This window comes from Phyllobates terribilis, unplaced genomic scaffold (assembly GCF_046119375.1).
Source record: "Phyllobates terribilis strain yellow unplaced genomic scaffold, ASM4611937v1 Scaffold_11__3_contigs__length_659146591, whole genome shotgun sequence".
Classification (NCBI taxonomy): Eukaryota; Metazoa; Chordata; class Amphibia; order Anura; family Dendrobatidae; genus Phyllobates; species Phyllobates terribilis.
In genome coordinates this window covers 524,255,618-524,272,823 of record NW_027362771.1, presented here as the reverse complement: position 1 = coordinate 524,272,823, position 17,206 = coordinate 524,255,618, and the positions used below count along the sequence as shown (strand labels likewise).

Here is a 17,206-nt window from a genome sequence, read left to right as displayed (position 1 = left end):
ATATTGGGGTTATGGCGAATTGATGAGAGCAGGTGCTCCGTCACTAGGATGTATAAGAGAGGGGACAGAGGACATCCCTGCCTTGTCCCATTGGTGATTGTGAAAGGTGATGAAAATGTTCTGACGCACCCCCTGGGCCTTGGGACACCCGGAGCCGGACCCTTTTTGGTGGATGCTGGTGGTTGTAGTCTTCGTGGCGGCGATCCGGTTCCGTGGCTCAGGGCGGTCAAACCAGTGGCGGAACTATTTATGTGGTTTTGATGTTTAAATGTCCGACTACGCCACCCGTGGATTGCGGTCAGAGTGAACCGCCGCTACAGGGCAGACCGCTAAGGCTGGTGTTGTGGGTGTAGCAGAGCGTAGCATAACTCCCCACGGGAGGAGTATAGCCTCAGGGCAGTGTATGCGGAGGATGGGGGTGATGGTGCAGGGCAGCAGCAGTAACGACACGGAGTCAGTGATGCAGTTCAGGGCCTTTACTCACAGTTCTTATTATCCAGACCACGTCTGCAGGTAACGGCTGCCCACGTCGTACTGTGCTCACCAGGTGAGGGGCTCAGACAACTCCCAGATAACTTTGGAGCGCTTCACAGGACCCCCTTTGTGTGTCCTTTGTCTGGCCTTTCTTACCAACACTTCTGTCCGGCTGCCTCGGGCCTCCTCTTGGTAAACTTGGCGCCAGTTTCCCTGACCCTATGTGGTGCCTTCCTAGCGGGTGGAGCAAGGGGCTGCGCCACATAAAATGTCAGAGCCTCCGGTTTCTAGCTGAGGGTCGTTTCCTGCCTCCACTAGTTCGGGGACCGGTCTCCCCCTTTGGCCTGACCCCTCCACGCAGGTGGATTCGGGCGTGCGGTGGCGACTCGCCCGTCCGCACCCCTGGGATCCCTTCATTCCTCGTTCCTGGAGCCTTCTCCACTCCTCTTCCTTCCTTCTCCCTCTTGCAGGCCTGGGCCTCTGTTACTAGGCCCGCCTCCGGAGCAGAGCTCATGCAGAGCCCCTGCTCCCTGCCACTTCTGCTCAGACTTCTCTGCACTGAACTAAGATGGTGCCCACCTTTTATACTCCCTTCTCAATGCACCCAGGAACTGCTTCCTCCCTGCTCCTGCACTGCAGGGTTCCCCTTCCTCAGTGTTCCCTCCCCCCACTCCAGCCAGGGACAGGGACTGTCGTGCCCATCTCAGGGGCATATTGGTCGCCCTGCCCCACGGCAATGTGGTGTAATGCATGCAGGTGTCGGGTCCTGATCCACACTCCATCCTTATCTGAGAGTGAGATATCACACCTCTGGGTGAGGTGCAATACGTCTGTAGCAACCGAGCCCTCGGTGCTACAGTTCCATTTATCTTCAGCCTAGGTGACGTATTGTGATACAGGGCCGTGATTTTGGCTATAAAAGGGTCCCCTAGACCCCTACCCCAAGCTTTTTAAGAGAATCATATATGGCGTGCCAGGAGACCTTATGGAATGCTTTCTCAGCATCCAACGAGAGTATCTACTTACAAATTTTTAACTGCATCTAGCCCAGGAAATACTTTGTGCCTAGTAGCAGTGTCTGCTAGTCAGCGGATTATCCCGGCTGTTAAGCAAGCTACACCACCTGTAGTTTGGACACTTAATTTTTTCAAAGGAAATGCTTCGGGACCACGGGATACTCAGTGAAGAGCATCAGGAGGCACCCCAAGGCATAGGGGCTGGGACTGGCACTAGGATGCCTTGCGGTGGACAGCCGAGCTCGATCCTTATAAAAGCTTTTTAACTGCAGCAGCTTTAGTGGACGCTACTGGAGCTGGAATTACGCGGCTGCTGGCATGAGACTTGCCCTCCAATAGATCCTTGTAAATGGATTTAAAGTGTATTCATTCAAATTAGAGGGACAATTTAAATTAAAAAGCTTAGAGCTGCCTCCACCACAGGGGGGCTCTCTCGACCCACCAGCGGACAGGCACCAGTATTGGGAGAGGGGGGCTGGCCGTCAGGGTTCACCGCGGCTCTGGCACAAACCCGGCGACACGGAGGTGGCACGGGCAGGAGCGGACTGGCCGTCTCGGCTTCTCACTTTTTGGATTTTAGAAGGGCATGACATGCCTATATCTGTGTCTCCCCCTCCTTTTACTCCTCCACCTCTTTTCTTTTCGCATGACTATACAGTGCCTACAAGTAGTATTCAACCCCCTGCAGATTTAGCTGGTTTGATAAGATGCAAATAAGTTAGAGCCTTCAAACTGCAAACGAGAGTAGGTTTTATGAACAGAAGCATAAATCTTACAAACCAAAAAGTTATGTTGCTCAGTTGAATTTTATTAAATTTTAAACATAAAAGTGTGGGTCAATTATTATACAACCCCTATGTTTAATATTTTGTGGAATAACCCTTGTTTGCAATTACAGCTAATAATCGTCTTTTATAAGACCTGATCAGGCCGGCACAGGTCTGTGGAGTTATCTTGGCCCACTCCTCCATGCAGATCTTCTCCAAGTTATCTAGGTTCTTTGGGTGTCTCATGTGGACTTTATTCTTGAGCTCCTTCCACAAGTTTTCAATTGGGTTAAGGTCAGGAGACTGACTAGGCCACTCCAACACCTTGACTTTTTCCCTATTGAACCAGGCCTTGGTTTACTTGGCTGTGTGCTTTGGGTCGTTGTCTTGTTGGAAGATGAAATTACGACCCATCTTAAGATCCTTGATGGAGGAGCGGAGGTTCTTGGCCAAAATCTCCAGGTAGGCCGTGCTATCCATCTTCCCATGGATGCGGACCAGATGGCCAGGCCCCTTGGCAGAGAAACAGCCCCACAGCATGATGCTGCCACCACCATGCTTGACTGTAGGGATGGTATTCTTGGGGTCGTATGCAGTGCCATCCAGTCTCCAAACGTCACTTGTGTGGTTGGCACCAAAGATCTCGATCTTGGTCTCATCAGACCATAGAACCTTGAACCAGTCTGTCTCAGAGTCCTCCAAGTGATCATGAGCAAACTGTAGACGAGCCTTGACATGACGCTTTGAAAGTAAAGGTACCTTACGGGCTCGTCTGGAACGGAGACCATTGCGGTGGAGTACGTTACTTATGGTATTGACTGAAACCAATGTCCCCACTGCCATGAGATCTTCCCGGAGCTCCTTCCTTGTTGTCCTTGGGTTAGCCTTGACTCTTCGGACAAGCCTGGCCTCGGCACGGGAGGACACTTTCAAAGGCTGTCCTGGCCGTGGAAGGCTAACAGTAGTTCCATAAGCCTTCCATTTACGGATGATGCTCCCAACAGTGGAGACAGGTAGGCCCAACTCCTTGGAAAGGGTTTTGTACCCCTTGCCAGCCTTGTGACCCTCCACGATCTTGTCTCTGATGGCCTTGGAATGCTCCTTTGTCTTTCCCATGTTGACCATGTCTGAGTGCTGTTCACAAGTTTGGGGAGGGTCTTAAATAGTCAGAAAAGGCTGGCAAAAGAGATCTTTAATCCACACATGTGAAGCTCATTATTCTTGGTGCCTGAACTACTTCTTAATACTTTAGGGGGACCAAACAGAATTCTTGTGGTTTGAAGGGTTGAATAATAAATGACACTCTGAATTAACTTTTTACGTTTTTAAAAAAAAAAAAAACAAAAAAAAACAAAATAAAAACAAAATTTGCTGCAGTGCATTTCCCACTTCCAGGCTGATCTACAGTACAAATGTCACAATGCCAAGTTAATTCCGCATGTGTCAACCAGCTAAATCTGCAGGGGGTTGAATACTACTTGTAGGCACTGTATGTACTTGTCACTTTTCCATGTGTTAGTTGTGTCTTCTGAGCAGTTTGTCAGCTTTTGGACACCTTTGAAGGTGTTTTCTATGTGTTTCTATGTGTTTTTGTTTGCCTGCCATTGGTTTTAACGGTGTTCGAAGGTGTTCGACGAACAGTTCGACGAACAGTTCGGCGAACACACGGGTGTTCGACGAACCGAACCGAACTCGAACACTACGGGGGTGGCTCAACACTACTCATCTCTTGGCTGACTGTGGGTTGACAGTAAGTGGGATCTCCAACCTCATCATCATCACCCTGTGCGTTATCACACCCGTCGTCCTCAGAGCCAACCTGTTCCTGCCCTGACAAAAAACTAAAGTTGTCGCTCCAATCAGGTATTTGAGTCTTATCATCGTCTTCCTCATTGTCTCCACCAACAGGAGTTACAGTTTGGGAATGAGGGTCTACATTATGGTCAGAACCTTCTGCGTCTGGTCCTGGATCCGACTCATAAAGATTCTGGGCATCAGTGCAGATCATTTCCTCGTCTGGATTCACAGAAGTGCTGGAGTCGACCTCTGATTCCCAGGCTATAGTATGAGTAAACAGCTCTGCAGACTCAACCATCTGTTCTACCTCATACTCAGACGGGCAGCTGGAGATTTGGGAGCTGTGAGGAAGCAAGTGCGATTGGGGTGACACCTTTGAGGACTGGAGTATTTGTGATGTTGAAGTTGATGTGGAGGAGAGCCCACTTAAAGGAGCACTTGATATCCGCTGAAGCACCTGCTGTTTTTGTGCCTCATCTGGAATTTGTAGCGATTGGCGTGGCCGTAAGAAAGGGATCTTATCACATTGTCCGCTAAAAGAAGTAGACATTTTAGTTTGGCTGGAAGATGGTCTTTCTTCTGCAGATGTTACTGTTGCTTTAACACCTACCCCACGGACACAACCTTTTTTCCCCTTCCCAACACGCCTATTCCCCTTTCCACCAGCAGCAGGCCTTTTTCCACTCATTTTGGTGGTTAACTAATTCACAACTCTGGAGTTGTTTGCACAAAAAAACAATGGATGGGAACCGAGCAGAGCTGAGTGGCCAAACTGTGGTATTAGGCCAAAACTATTGGCTGGGTTAGATGCAGAAAAAAATTATATTCAATTTGCAACCTGATGGAGGTCAGTATAGATGGACTAATAGAACAAGTCCCACACACAGCTAGAAGCCCAAATATTTTTTCAGAGGTAGATGCAGAAAAATTTTTTTATTCAGTTTGCAACCTGATGGAGGTCTGTATAGATGGATTAATAGAACAAGTCCCACACACAGCTACAAGCCCAACATTTTTTCAGAGGTAGATGCAGAAAAAAAATATATTCAGCTTGCAACCTGATGGAGGTCAGTATAGATGGACTAATAGAGAAAGTCCCACACACTGCTAGAAGGCCAAATATTTTTTCAGAGCTAGATGCAGACAAAAAATTATTTTGAATTTGCAACCTGATGGAGGTCAGTATAGGTGGACTAATAGAACAAGTCCCACACACTGCTAGAAGGCCAAATATTTTTTCAGAGCTAGATGCAGAAAAAAATTATATTCAGTTTGCAACCTGATGGAGGTTTGTATAGATGGATTAATAGAACAAGTCCCACACACAGCTAGAAGCCCAAATATTTTTTCAGAGGTAGATGCAGATAAAAATTATTTTTAATTTGCAACCTGATGGAGGTCAGTATAGATGGACTAATAGAGAAAGTCCCACACACTGCTAGAAGGCCAAATATTTTTTCAGAGCTAGATGCAGATAAAAATTATTTTTAATTTGCAACCTGATGGAGGTCAGTATAGATGGACTAATAGAGAAAGTCCCACACACTGCTAGAAGGCCAAATATTTTTTCAGAGCTAGATGCAGATAAAAATTATATTCAATTTGCAACCTGATGGAGGTCAGTATAGATGGACTAATAGAACAAGTCCCACACACAGCTAGAAGCCCAAATATTTTTTCAGAGGTACTGTAGATGCAGATAAAAATTATTTTTAATTTGCAACCTGATGGAGGTCAGTATAGATGGACTAATACAACAAGTCCCACACACAGCTAGAAGCCCAATATTTTTTCAGAGGTAGATGCAGAAAAAAATATATTCAGTTTGCAACCTGATGGAGGTCAGTATAGATGGAGTAATAGAACAAGTCCCACACACAGCTAGAAGCCCAAATATTTTTTCAGAGGTAGATGCAGATAAAAATTATTTTTAATTTGCAACCTGATGGAGGTCAGTATAGATGGACTAATAGAGAAAGTCCCACACACTGCTAGAAGGCCAAATATTTTTTCAGAGCTAGATGCAGATAAAAATTATATTCAATTTGCAACCTGATGGAGGTCAGTATAGATGGACTAATAGAGAAAGTCCCACACACTGCTAGAAGGCCAAATATTTTTTCAGAGCTAGATGCAGATAAAAATTATATTCAATTTGCAACCTGATGGAGGTCAGTATAGATGGACTAATAGAACAAGTCCCACACACAGCTAGAAGCCCAAATATTTTTTCAGAAGTACTGTAGATGCAGATAAAAATTATTTTTAATTTGCAACCTGATGGAGGTCAGTATAGATGGACTAATAGAGAAAGTCCCACACACTGCTAGAAGGCCAAATATTTTTTCAGAGCTAGATGCAGAAAAAAATTATATTCAGTTTGCAACCTGATGGAGGTCAGTATAGATGGACTAATAGAGAAAGTCCCACACACTGCTAGAAGGCCACATATTTTTTCAGAGGTAGATGCAGAAAAAAATATATTCAGTTTGCAACCTGATGGAGGTCTGTATAGATGGATTAATAGAACAAGTCCCACACACAGCTAGAAGCCCAATATTTTTTCAGAGGTAGATGCAGAAAAAAATATATTCAGTTTGCAACCTGATGGAGGTCAGTATAGATGGACTAATACAACAAGTCCCACACACAGCTAGAAGCCCAATATTTTTTCAGAGGTAGATGCAGAAAAAAATATATTCAGTTTGCAACCTGATGGAGGTCTGTATAGATGGATTAATAGAACAAGTCCCACACACAGCTAGAAGCTCAATATTTTTTCAGAGGTAGATGCAGAAAAAAATATATTCAGTTTGCAACCTGATGGAGGTCAGTATAGATGGACTAATACAACAAGTCAGCCCAATATTTTTTCAAAGGTAGATGCAGAAAAAAATATATTCAGTTTGCAACCTGATGGAGGTCTGTATAGATGGATTAATAGAACAAGTCCCACACACAGCTAGAAGCCCAATATGTTTTCAGAGGTAGATGCAGAAAAAAATATATTCAGTTTGCAACCTGATGGAGGTCAGTATAGATGGACTAATACAACAAGTCCCACACACAGCTAGAAGCCCAATATTTTTTCAGAGGTAGATGCAGAAAAAAATATATTCAGTTTCCAACCTGATGGAGGTCAGTATAGATGGACTAATACAACAAGTCCCACACACAGCTAGAAGCCCAATATTTTTTCAGAGGTAGATGCAGAAAAAAATATATTCAGTTTGCAACCTGATGGAGGTCTGTATAGATGGATTAATAGAACAAGTCCCACACACAGCTAGAAGCCCAATATTTTTTCAGAGGTAGATGCAGAAAAAAATATATTCAGTTTGCAACCTGATGGAGGTCAGTATAGATGGACTAATACAACAAGTCCCACACACTGCTAGAAGCCCAATATTTTTTCAAAGGTAGATGCAGAAAAAAATATATTCAGTTTGCAACCTGATGGAGGTCTGTATAGATGGATTAATAGAACAAGTCCCACACACAGCTAGAAGCCCAATATTTTTTCAGAGGTAGATGCAGAAAAAAATATATTCAGTTTGCAACCTGATGGAGGTCAGTATAGATGGACTAATACAACAAGTCCCACACACAGCTAGAAGCCCAATATTTTTTCAGAGCTAGATGCAGAAAAAAATATATTCAGTTTGCAACCTGATGGAGGTGTGTATAGATGGATTAATAGAACAAGTCCCACACACAGCTAGAAGCCCAATATTTTTTCAGAGGTAGATGCAGAAAAAAATATATTCAGTTTGCAACCTGATGGAGGTCAGTATAGATGGACTAATACAACAAGTCCCACACACAGCTAGAAGCCCAATATTTTTTCAGAGCTAGATGCAGAAAAAAATAGATGGACTAATAGAATGATGCTATGCCCAAAAGATTTTGCTTCACTAGGTGCAGTAAAAAAATTGGTATTCTATACACAGGTGGTATATCTTGCAACACAGATAGGCTACTCCACTGACTAACACACTCTGCAATAGGCCAAAAAGGATTAGCCAAATGCTGTGAAAAAAACTTGCACAGCACTGGCACAGACCTGCCTGGCAAAAACTGATAGGAACTGATGTAACCTAGTCCTGAAAAGGACTGCAATTACAATTAGTCTTTACTCCCACAATCTATCTATTTAAGAGCACAGACCTGCCTGATAAAAGTCGTAGGAAATGCTGTAACCTAGTCCTTAAAAGGACTGCAATCACAACTATTCCCTAGTCCCAAGCTATCTGTAGATTTGTGCGAAAATTGGCTTGAAATTAACAAGGTATAGCGCACACAGCAACAGCGGTGCCGTCTAACACGCAGCTGCAGCAGTGAGAAAATGGTGGCGACGGGGAAAATGGCTTGGTCTTATAAGGCAAGGACATGTGACATACACTGCCAATGACACATGCCCTTGCTTGTGTGAAAAAAAGCACTTCGCTCCGTGTGTGCGCTGCTGATAGGCTGACAGATTGCACCTCCCCACTGTAAATGCGGGAAAGAGAAAAAAAAAATGGAGATCTTCATTGTTCCTGCAGAGATCCATCCCCTGCCCCTCCCCCCACCCCGCTGTACACTCAAACTGCGTATTAACATTAATTTTCATCATTACTGAGAAAAAATCCAGTTATGATTTTGGTGCACGAACAGTTATCGAACATAACCTCGAACAGCCGAATTTTTCTCAAATTGTTCGTGTTCGCCGAACGGCTCGAACACCGCCCAAAACAGCTCGAATTTGAGATTGGCGAACAGTTCGAGTAGAACAACGCTCATCTCTATTCATAATATAGAATATTGTAAAAGAAAGAAGATCTTGCGAACCCACTCCAGAAAAATGCCGCTAACGGCAACAAAACAGCCAAAAACGTTTTAAACTATTCAATATTTTGCTGCAAATTTTAAAAGGAAATGTGTCACCAGAGAATTATCTATTGATTAAAGAATACCTGTTGTTTCTGTTGACTTTTCAGAATATGCTTATATGTACATAAAAATAAACAACATTTCTGATTAGTAATCTGCATTTTTTGCTGGTTTTCCACTATGTAGGTGCTATGTGAAATTTTCAGTTTTCTCAAAGCTAGTGGGTGGAGGCTACCTGCAATGATGTCTTCCATGCTCTGTATACAGAGACATGAGGGATTCCTGCTCTTCTTTCCCTATGCAGCATGCAGAAAGAAACAGCAGCAACAGTATAGAAGACATTACACTGTGTGCAGAATTATTAGGCAAATGAGTATTTTGATCATATGATACTTTTTATACATATTGTCCTACTCCAAGCTGCATAGGCTTGAGAGCCAACTACCAGTTAAGTAAATCTGGTGATGTGCATCTCTGTAATGAGGAGGGGTGTTGACTAATGACATCAACACCCTATATAAGGTGTGCTAAATTATTAGGCAACTTCCTTTCCTTTGGCAAAATGGGTCAGAAGAGAGATTTGACGGGCTCTGAAAAGTCCAAAATTGTGAGATGTCTTGCAGAGGGATGCAGCAGTCTTGAAATTTCCAAACTTTTGAAGCGTGATCACCGAACAATCAAGCATTTCATGGCGAATAGCCAACAGGGTCGCAAGAAGTGTGTTGGCCAAAAAAGGCGCAAAATAACTGCCCACGAATTGAGGAAAATCAAGTGTGAAGCTGCCAAGATGCCATTCCCCACCAGTTTTGCCATATTTCAGAGCTGCAACGTTACTGGAGTATCAAAAAGCACAAGGTGTGCGATACTCAGGGACATGGCCAAGGTAAGGAAGGCTGAAAGACGACCACCTTTGAACAAGAAACATAAGATAAAACGTCAAGAATGGGCCAAGAAATATCTTAAGACTGATTTTTCAAAGGTTTTATGGACTGATGAAATGAGAGTGACTCTTGATGGGCCAGATGGATGGGCCAGAGGCTGGATCAGTAAAGGGCAGAGAGCTCCACTCCGACTCAGACGCCAACAAGGTGGAGGTGGGGTACTGGTATGGGCTGGTATCATCAAAGATGAACTTTTGGAACCTTTTCGGGTTGAGGATGGAGTGAAGATCAACTCCCAGACCTACTGCCAGTTTCTGGAAGACAACTTCTTCAAGCAGTGGTACAGGAAGAAGTCGGTATCGTTCAAGAAAAACATGATTTTCATGCAGGACAATGCTCCATCACATGCATCCAACTACTCCACAGCGTGGCTGGCCAGTAAAGGTCTAAAAGAAGAAAAAATAATGACATGGCCCCTTGTTCACCTGATCTGAACCCCATAGAGAACCTGTGGTCCATCATAAAATGTGAGATCTACAGTGATCGAAAACAGTACACCTCTCGAAACAGTGTCTGGGAGGCTGTGGTGGCTGCTGCACGCAATGTTGATCGAAAACAGATCAAGCAACTAACAGAATCTATGGATGGAAGGCTGCTGAGTGTCATCATAAAGAAAGGTGGCTATATTCATCACTAATTTTTTTGGTTTTTGTTTTTGCATGTCAGAAATGTTTATCTTTAAAGTTTGTGCACTGATGTTGGTTTACCTGGTGAAAATAAACAAGTGAGATGGGATTATATTTGATTTTTATTAAGTTGCCTAATAATTCTGCACAGTAATAGTTACCTGCACAAACAGATATCCTCCTAAGATAGCCAAATCTAAAAAAAACCCACTCCAACTTCCAAAAATATTAAGCTTGGATATTTATGAGTCTTTTGGGTTGATTGAGAACATAGATGTTGATCAATAATAAAAATAATCCTCTAAAATACAACTTGCCTAATAATTCTGCACACAGTGTATTATACAGCAGTACTGATCTGTGTAGCTGTGAATCCAGCTCTGGAGTAAAATAAATTTGGTGGAAGCTGATTGTTTCTCTGCCTGGATCTGCATGGTTTCTCAATTACTGAGCACTCCTCACGTCTCCTACCTTCTACCCTCTCTATAGAGTTTAACAGGAGGAGTAGCCTGACACCCCATTGTGCTGGCAGTCTGTCTTGATTTGACCAAGATGGATTTGAGCTTTTTTTTTCAGAGTGGATGGTGAGTTCAAAAAGCAGGAAAGAGGTATAAAAAGTGGCTCATAAGTGGAGAAAGAAGCAGATTTCTGTGATAAGATATTTTACAAAGTTTCTTATTCTCACATGTACTTTTCATTTATGCAAAGTTTGTTAAAGCAGCAGTGATAATTTAAATCAGGTTTTATGTAAAACACATTTGTCAGAAATGTAGTAATTTTTTCTTATCATAATAGACCGGAGATGCCCCTTGACTGCTATGGAAGAGTATTATGGTCATGCTCTGTGATCCGTGCAGAGGTCATTGCACAGCTAGTCGGATGAATAGAGCTGTGACATCCCCCATTGTGACTGGAGAATCCTGAGTTATCTATATATACTGTATATGTATATATTTATATATATACATATGCAGAGTATATATACAGTACAGGCCAAAAGTTTGGACACACCTTCTCATTTAAAGATTTTTCTGTATTTTCATGACTATGAAAATTGTACATTCACACTGAAGGCATCAAAACTATGAATTAACACATGTGGAATTATATACTTAACAAAAAAGTGTGAAACAACTGAAAATATGTCTTATATTCTAGGTTCTTCAAAGTAGCCACCTTTTGCTTTGATGACTGCTTTGCACACTCTTGGCATTCTCTTGATGAGCTTCCAGAGATAGTCACCAGAAATGGTTTTCACTTCACAGGTGTGCCCTGTCAGGTTTAATAAGTGGGATTTCTTGACTTATAAATGGGGTTGGGACCATCAGCTGTGTTGTGCAGAAGTCTGGTGGATACACAGCTGATAGTCCTACTGAACAGACTGTTAGAATTTGTATTATGGCAAGAAAAAAGCAGCTAAGTAAAGAAAAACTAGTGGCCATCATTACTTTAAGAAATGAAGGTCAGTCAGTGCAAAAAATTGGGAAAACTTTGAAAGTGTCCCCAAGTGCAGTTGCAAAAACCATCAAGCGCTACAAAGAAACTGGCTCACATGAGGACTGCCCCAGGAAAGGAAGACCAAGAGTCACCTCTGCTTCTGAGGATAAGTTTATCCGAGTCACCAGCCTCAGAAATCGCAGGTTAACAGCAGCTCAGATTAGAGACCAGGTCAATGCCACACAGAGTTCTAGCAGTAGACACAACTCTTCAACAACTGTTAAGAGGAGACTTTGTGCAGCAGGCCTTCATGGTAAAATAGCTGCTAGGAAACCCCTGCTAAGGACAGGCAACAAGCAGAAGAGACTTGTTTGGGCCAAAGAACACAAGGAATGGACATAAGACCAGTGGAAATCTGTGCTTTGGTCTGATGAGTTCAAATTTGAGATCTTTGGTTCCAACCACCGTGTCTTTTGTGTGACGTAGAAAAGGTGAATGGATGGACTCTACATGCCTGGCTCCCACTGTGAAGCATGGAGGAGGAGGTGTGATGGTGTGGGGGTGCTTTGCTGGTGACACTGTTGGGGATTTATTCAAAATTGAAGGCATACTGAACCAGCATGGCTACCACAGCATCTTGCAGCAGCATGCTATTCCATCCGATTTGCGTTTAGTTGGACCATCATTTATTTTTCAACAGGAGAATGACCCCAAACACCTCCAGGCTGTGTAAGGGCTATTTGACCAAGAAGGAGAGTGATGGGGTGCTACGCCAGATGACCTGGCCTCCACAGTCACCAGACCTTAATCCAATCGAGATGGTTTGGGGTGAGCTGGACCGCAGAGTGAAGGCAAAAGGGCCAACAAGTGCTAAGCATCTCTGGGAACTCCTTCAAGATTGTTGGAAGACCATTTCCGGTGACTAACTCTTGAAGCTCATCAAGAGAATGCCAAGAGTGTGCAAAGCAGTCATCAAAGCAAAAGGTAGCTACTTTGAAGAACCTAGAATATAAGACATATTTTTAGTTGTTTCACACTTTTTTGTTAAGTATATAATTCCACATGTGTTAATTCATAGTTTTGATGCCTTCAGTGTGAATGTACAATTTTCATAGTTATGAAAATACAGAAAAATCTTTAAATGAGAAGGTGTGTCCAAACTTTTGGTCTGTACTGTATATATATAAATATATATGCGTTACCATTAATTTTAATCCTGCCTCTCATGATAAAATGATCACTGAGAAATGAGCTCTATAGTACAGGCGGTGTGAGTCTAATGTGAAGCTCAGGGATCAGAGTGTGAATTGCATTATTTCAGGACTATTTTTTCATAGAAAGTGATGTGGGAAAAAAAAATCTCCAAAATGACATAAAAAATAAATTTAACATAAAAAATGTGAAATGAACAAATGGTAATTTTTTTGCTGACACGTTCCCTTTTCGTCAATATTCAGTAAAAAATACTATTTTTGAAAAATCATGAACTAGATTTGAAAAATGAGGAGAAAGGTGCTGTAGTCTCCAAAGAGATGATTGTAGGTCGCATTTATCAAGTAAACTAAGTAGAAAGAGTGCCAACATCTAGCGCAATTATACAGTGCCTTGTAAAAGTATTCATACCCATTGAACTTTTCCACATTTTTTCACGATACACTCACAAAATTAAATATTTTTTTATTGGGATTTTGTTATATACCAACACAAAGTAGCAAGTATTTGTGAAGTGTAAATGAAGTGATACATGGTTTTCAATTATTTTAAAAATATAAATCTGAAAATTGTGACTTGCATTTGTATTCAGCCCCCTGTAGTCTGAAACATCTAAATAAAATCCTGAGTGACCAGTTGCCCCCAGAAGTCACATGAATAGTAAATTAAGTCCATCTGTATGTAATTTATTCTCAGTATAACTACAACTGTTCTGTGAAGGCCTCAGAGGTTTGTTTGAGAACATTAGGGATCAAACAACATCACGAAAACCAAGGAACACACCAGACAGGTCAGGGATAGAGTTGTGGAAAAGAGGAAAACAGAGTTAGGTTATAAAAAAATAGCCCAAGCTCTGAACATGTCATGGAGCACTGTTAAACAACCCAGCCATAATCCAAAAATAGAGGAAGTTTGGCACAACTGCAAACCTACCAAGCCATGGCCGTCCACCTAAACTGACATCCCAAACAAGGACAGCACTAATTAGAGAAGCAGGCAAGAGGCTCACGGTTACTCTGGAGGAGCTGCAGAGATCCATAGCTCAGGTGGCAGAATCTGTCCACAGGACAACTATTAGTCATTTACTCTGTAAATCTGGCCTTTATGGAAGAGTGGCAAGAAGAAAGCTATTTTTGAAGCAGGCTATCAGAAGTCTTGTTTGGAGTTTGCAAAAAGCCATGTAGGGGACACATCTAGCATGTGGAGGAAGGTGCTCTGCTCAGATGAGACCAAAGTAGAACTTTTTGGACTAACTGCAAAGCGCGACGTGTGGCAGAAAACTAACAATGCACCATCTCCACTGTCAAACATGGTGGTGGCAGCATCATGCTGTTTGGAGACTTTTCTTCAGCAGGGACAGGGAAGGTAGTCAGAGTTGATTGGAAGATGGATGGAGATAAATGCAGGGCAATCCTGGAGGAAAACCTGGTTGAGGCTGCAAAAGACTTGACACGGCGTAGGTGCACCTTACAGCAGGACTCTAAAAATACTGCCAGAGCTACAATGGATGGTTTAGATCAAAGCATATTCATGTGTGTGAATGGCTCAGTCAAAATACAGACCTAAACCCCATTGAGAATATGGGGCAAGACTACAAAATTGCGGCTCACAGACATCTCCATTCAATATCACCAAGCTACAGCAAGTGTGCAAAGAAGAATGGGCAAAAATTTCATCCTCTAGATCAGAGGTCCCCAACCGCCGGTCCGCGGACCAGGACCGGGCCGTTGGGGTTTTTCAGCCGGTCCGCGGGGAGAGGGGGCCCCTCCAGCCTCCAGCAGGGCCGCCATCAGGGCATGACTGCCCTGACTCCAGTATGGGGCCCGGCCGGTAGGAGCCCCCTCGGAGCCCCCCTCTTGTGCGTCTCTCTCCTCATGGGGCCCCCGGCCGCATGCTAAGCGCCGGGTCCGGGACATCTTAGCGCTGCGCTGCTGCGGCAGCACCTTCATGATTCCCCTGACTTCCGGTCATGTGACGGCGCCGTCACATGGCCGGAAGTCAGGAGAACCTGGTGTCAGCGATTTGGACGAGCGCCAGGATTCTGCAGGGATCGCATGGGGGTAAGTATAACAAGTTTTATTTTTTTTTAAATACAATTAACTAGGAGTGGGGGGAATGGGAGATGCACATGGGGGAGGGGAGAGATGAGAGATCCACATGGGGGGGAGGGGAGAGATGAGAGATGCACATGGGGGAGGGGAGAGATGAGAGATCCACATGGGGGGAGGGGAGAGATGAGAGATGCACATGGGGGGAGGGGAGAGATGAGAGATGCACATGGGGGGAGGGGAGAGATGAGAGATGCACATGGGAGGGAGGGGAGAGATGAGAGATGCACATGGGAGGGTGAGAGATGCACGGGGGGGTGAGAGATGCACGGGGGGGGTGAGAGATGCACGGGGGGGATGAGAGATGCACGGGGGGTGGATGAGAGATGCACGGGGGGGTGAGAGATGCACGGGGGGATGAGAGATGCACGGGGGGTGGATGAGAGATGCACGGGGGGGTGAGAGATGCACGGGGGGGATGAGAGATGCACGGAGGGGATGAGAGATGCACGGGGGGTGGATGAGAGATGCACGGAGGGGGATGAGAGATGCACGGAGGGGGATGAGAGATGCACGGGGGTGAGCTGCACATGGGGGGGTGAGAGATGCACATGGGGGGTTATGTTTACATAACTTTGTTGCCTTATGAAGGGCGGGGGGGGCCCCCAAAAATTTCTTGCACAGGGGCCCACTACAGTCTGTGTCCGCCCCTGGGATGAAGTAAATGCAGCTGAACAGCAGCTGTCAGGACAGCTGCCCTGTCCTGCTGCAGGGCGTGATGGGGCCTCAGTGATGCGGCTCCTGGCACAGCACATTATGTGGGGCTCCTGGCATAGCTCCTGGCGGGGACCTGGTCTACACTATATGATAAGTATGCACTAAACTCCAAATCCCTCCATTACCCCGCCCCCATATGACCAAAGCCCCGCCCACCCCACCCCCTCCTTGCTGGGCCATGGAAAAATGATCTTGCTTCAAGCCGGTCCCTGGTGCAAAAAAGGTTGGGGACCACTGCACTAGATGCACAAAGCTGGTAGAGACAGACCCTAAAAGACTTGTAGCAGTAAATGCAGCAAAAGGTGGTCCTATAAAGTGTTGACTTACGAGGGCTGAATATAAATGCATATCATAATTTTCAGATTTATATTTTTAAAATATTTAGAAAACCATGTAGCAATTCCCTGACACTTCACAAATACTTCTACTTTGTGTTACAGCATATCACATAAAATATAAAAACATTTAAGTTTGTGGGTGTAACATGAAAAATGTCGAAAAGTACACGGGCATGAATACTTATTCAAAGCACTGTAAGCCTATTAATAGCAGGCACATGCTTTTAAGACCTTTTTATACATTTTGAGCACTGTAAGTATGTATGTGGATGTTTAAAGGCCTGGTATACTCACCGAGACTTGGGTGCGATATACTGTGCAGATTTAATACTCAATAATATATTAGGAATTAGGAGAATGGCGCACCATCCAAGGCAAAACCAAAAGCCATTCTACAAAGAAAACCACATCAGTTATTACTACCTTTTAGCACTTCTCCATTTCTTGTGGAATATACATAATGTCAGCTTGGGCATGACCCCAAAAAATCAAGCTGTGGGTGAATTTAGCTTGTATGCAGAATTATCCCACAGCTTGCTTGTCCGCTTGTCTATTACTAGTCCTTCTAACTTTTAGGACCCATCACTTTATGAGTATGTTTACATGTTGCAGATTTGTTGCATACTATTTCATAGCTCTTCCATTTATCTGCATGGGGCTTGTAGAAATCCAAGCACATGATGCAGAAATGATCCTGTTTAGATGAAAAGAAGAGATTGATTGTCTGCAACAAATTTGCCTGTGAACTCTGAATCCAGTTTTATGACAGGATTCTTCTGAAAGGTATATTATAGTGGCATAGAGCCAATGGCAGCAGAACACAGAGCTGCTATAGGTCTATGAGTCGGGAAGTACCAGCGCTTAAAGAGAACATGTCAGCAGGATTTAGCCCTATAAACTA

The 17,206-nt window shown here is 43.9% G+C and overlaps 1 protein-coding gene across 4 annotated transcripts in view; it reads right to left on the bottom strand.

Annotated features, from left to right (window-relative positions):
• The window catches only part of PROM2 (prominin 2), a 239,050-nt gene that overhangs the window by 32,076 nt on the left and 189,768 nt on the right, over positions 1-17,206 (bottom strand). For all 4 annotated transcript variants that reach the window (XM_073653665.1, XM_073653664.1, XM_073653667.1 and 1 more), the window contains one exon: positions 16,600-16,697. In XM_073653665.1, coding sequence (XP_073509766.1) covers positions 16,600-16,697 — 98 coding nt within the window. The remainder of the gene's footprint in view (positions 1-16,599; positions 16,698-17,206) is intronic.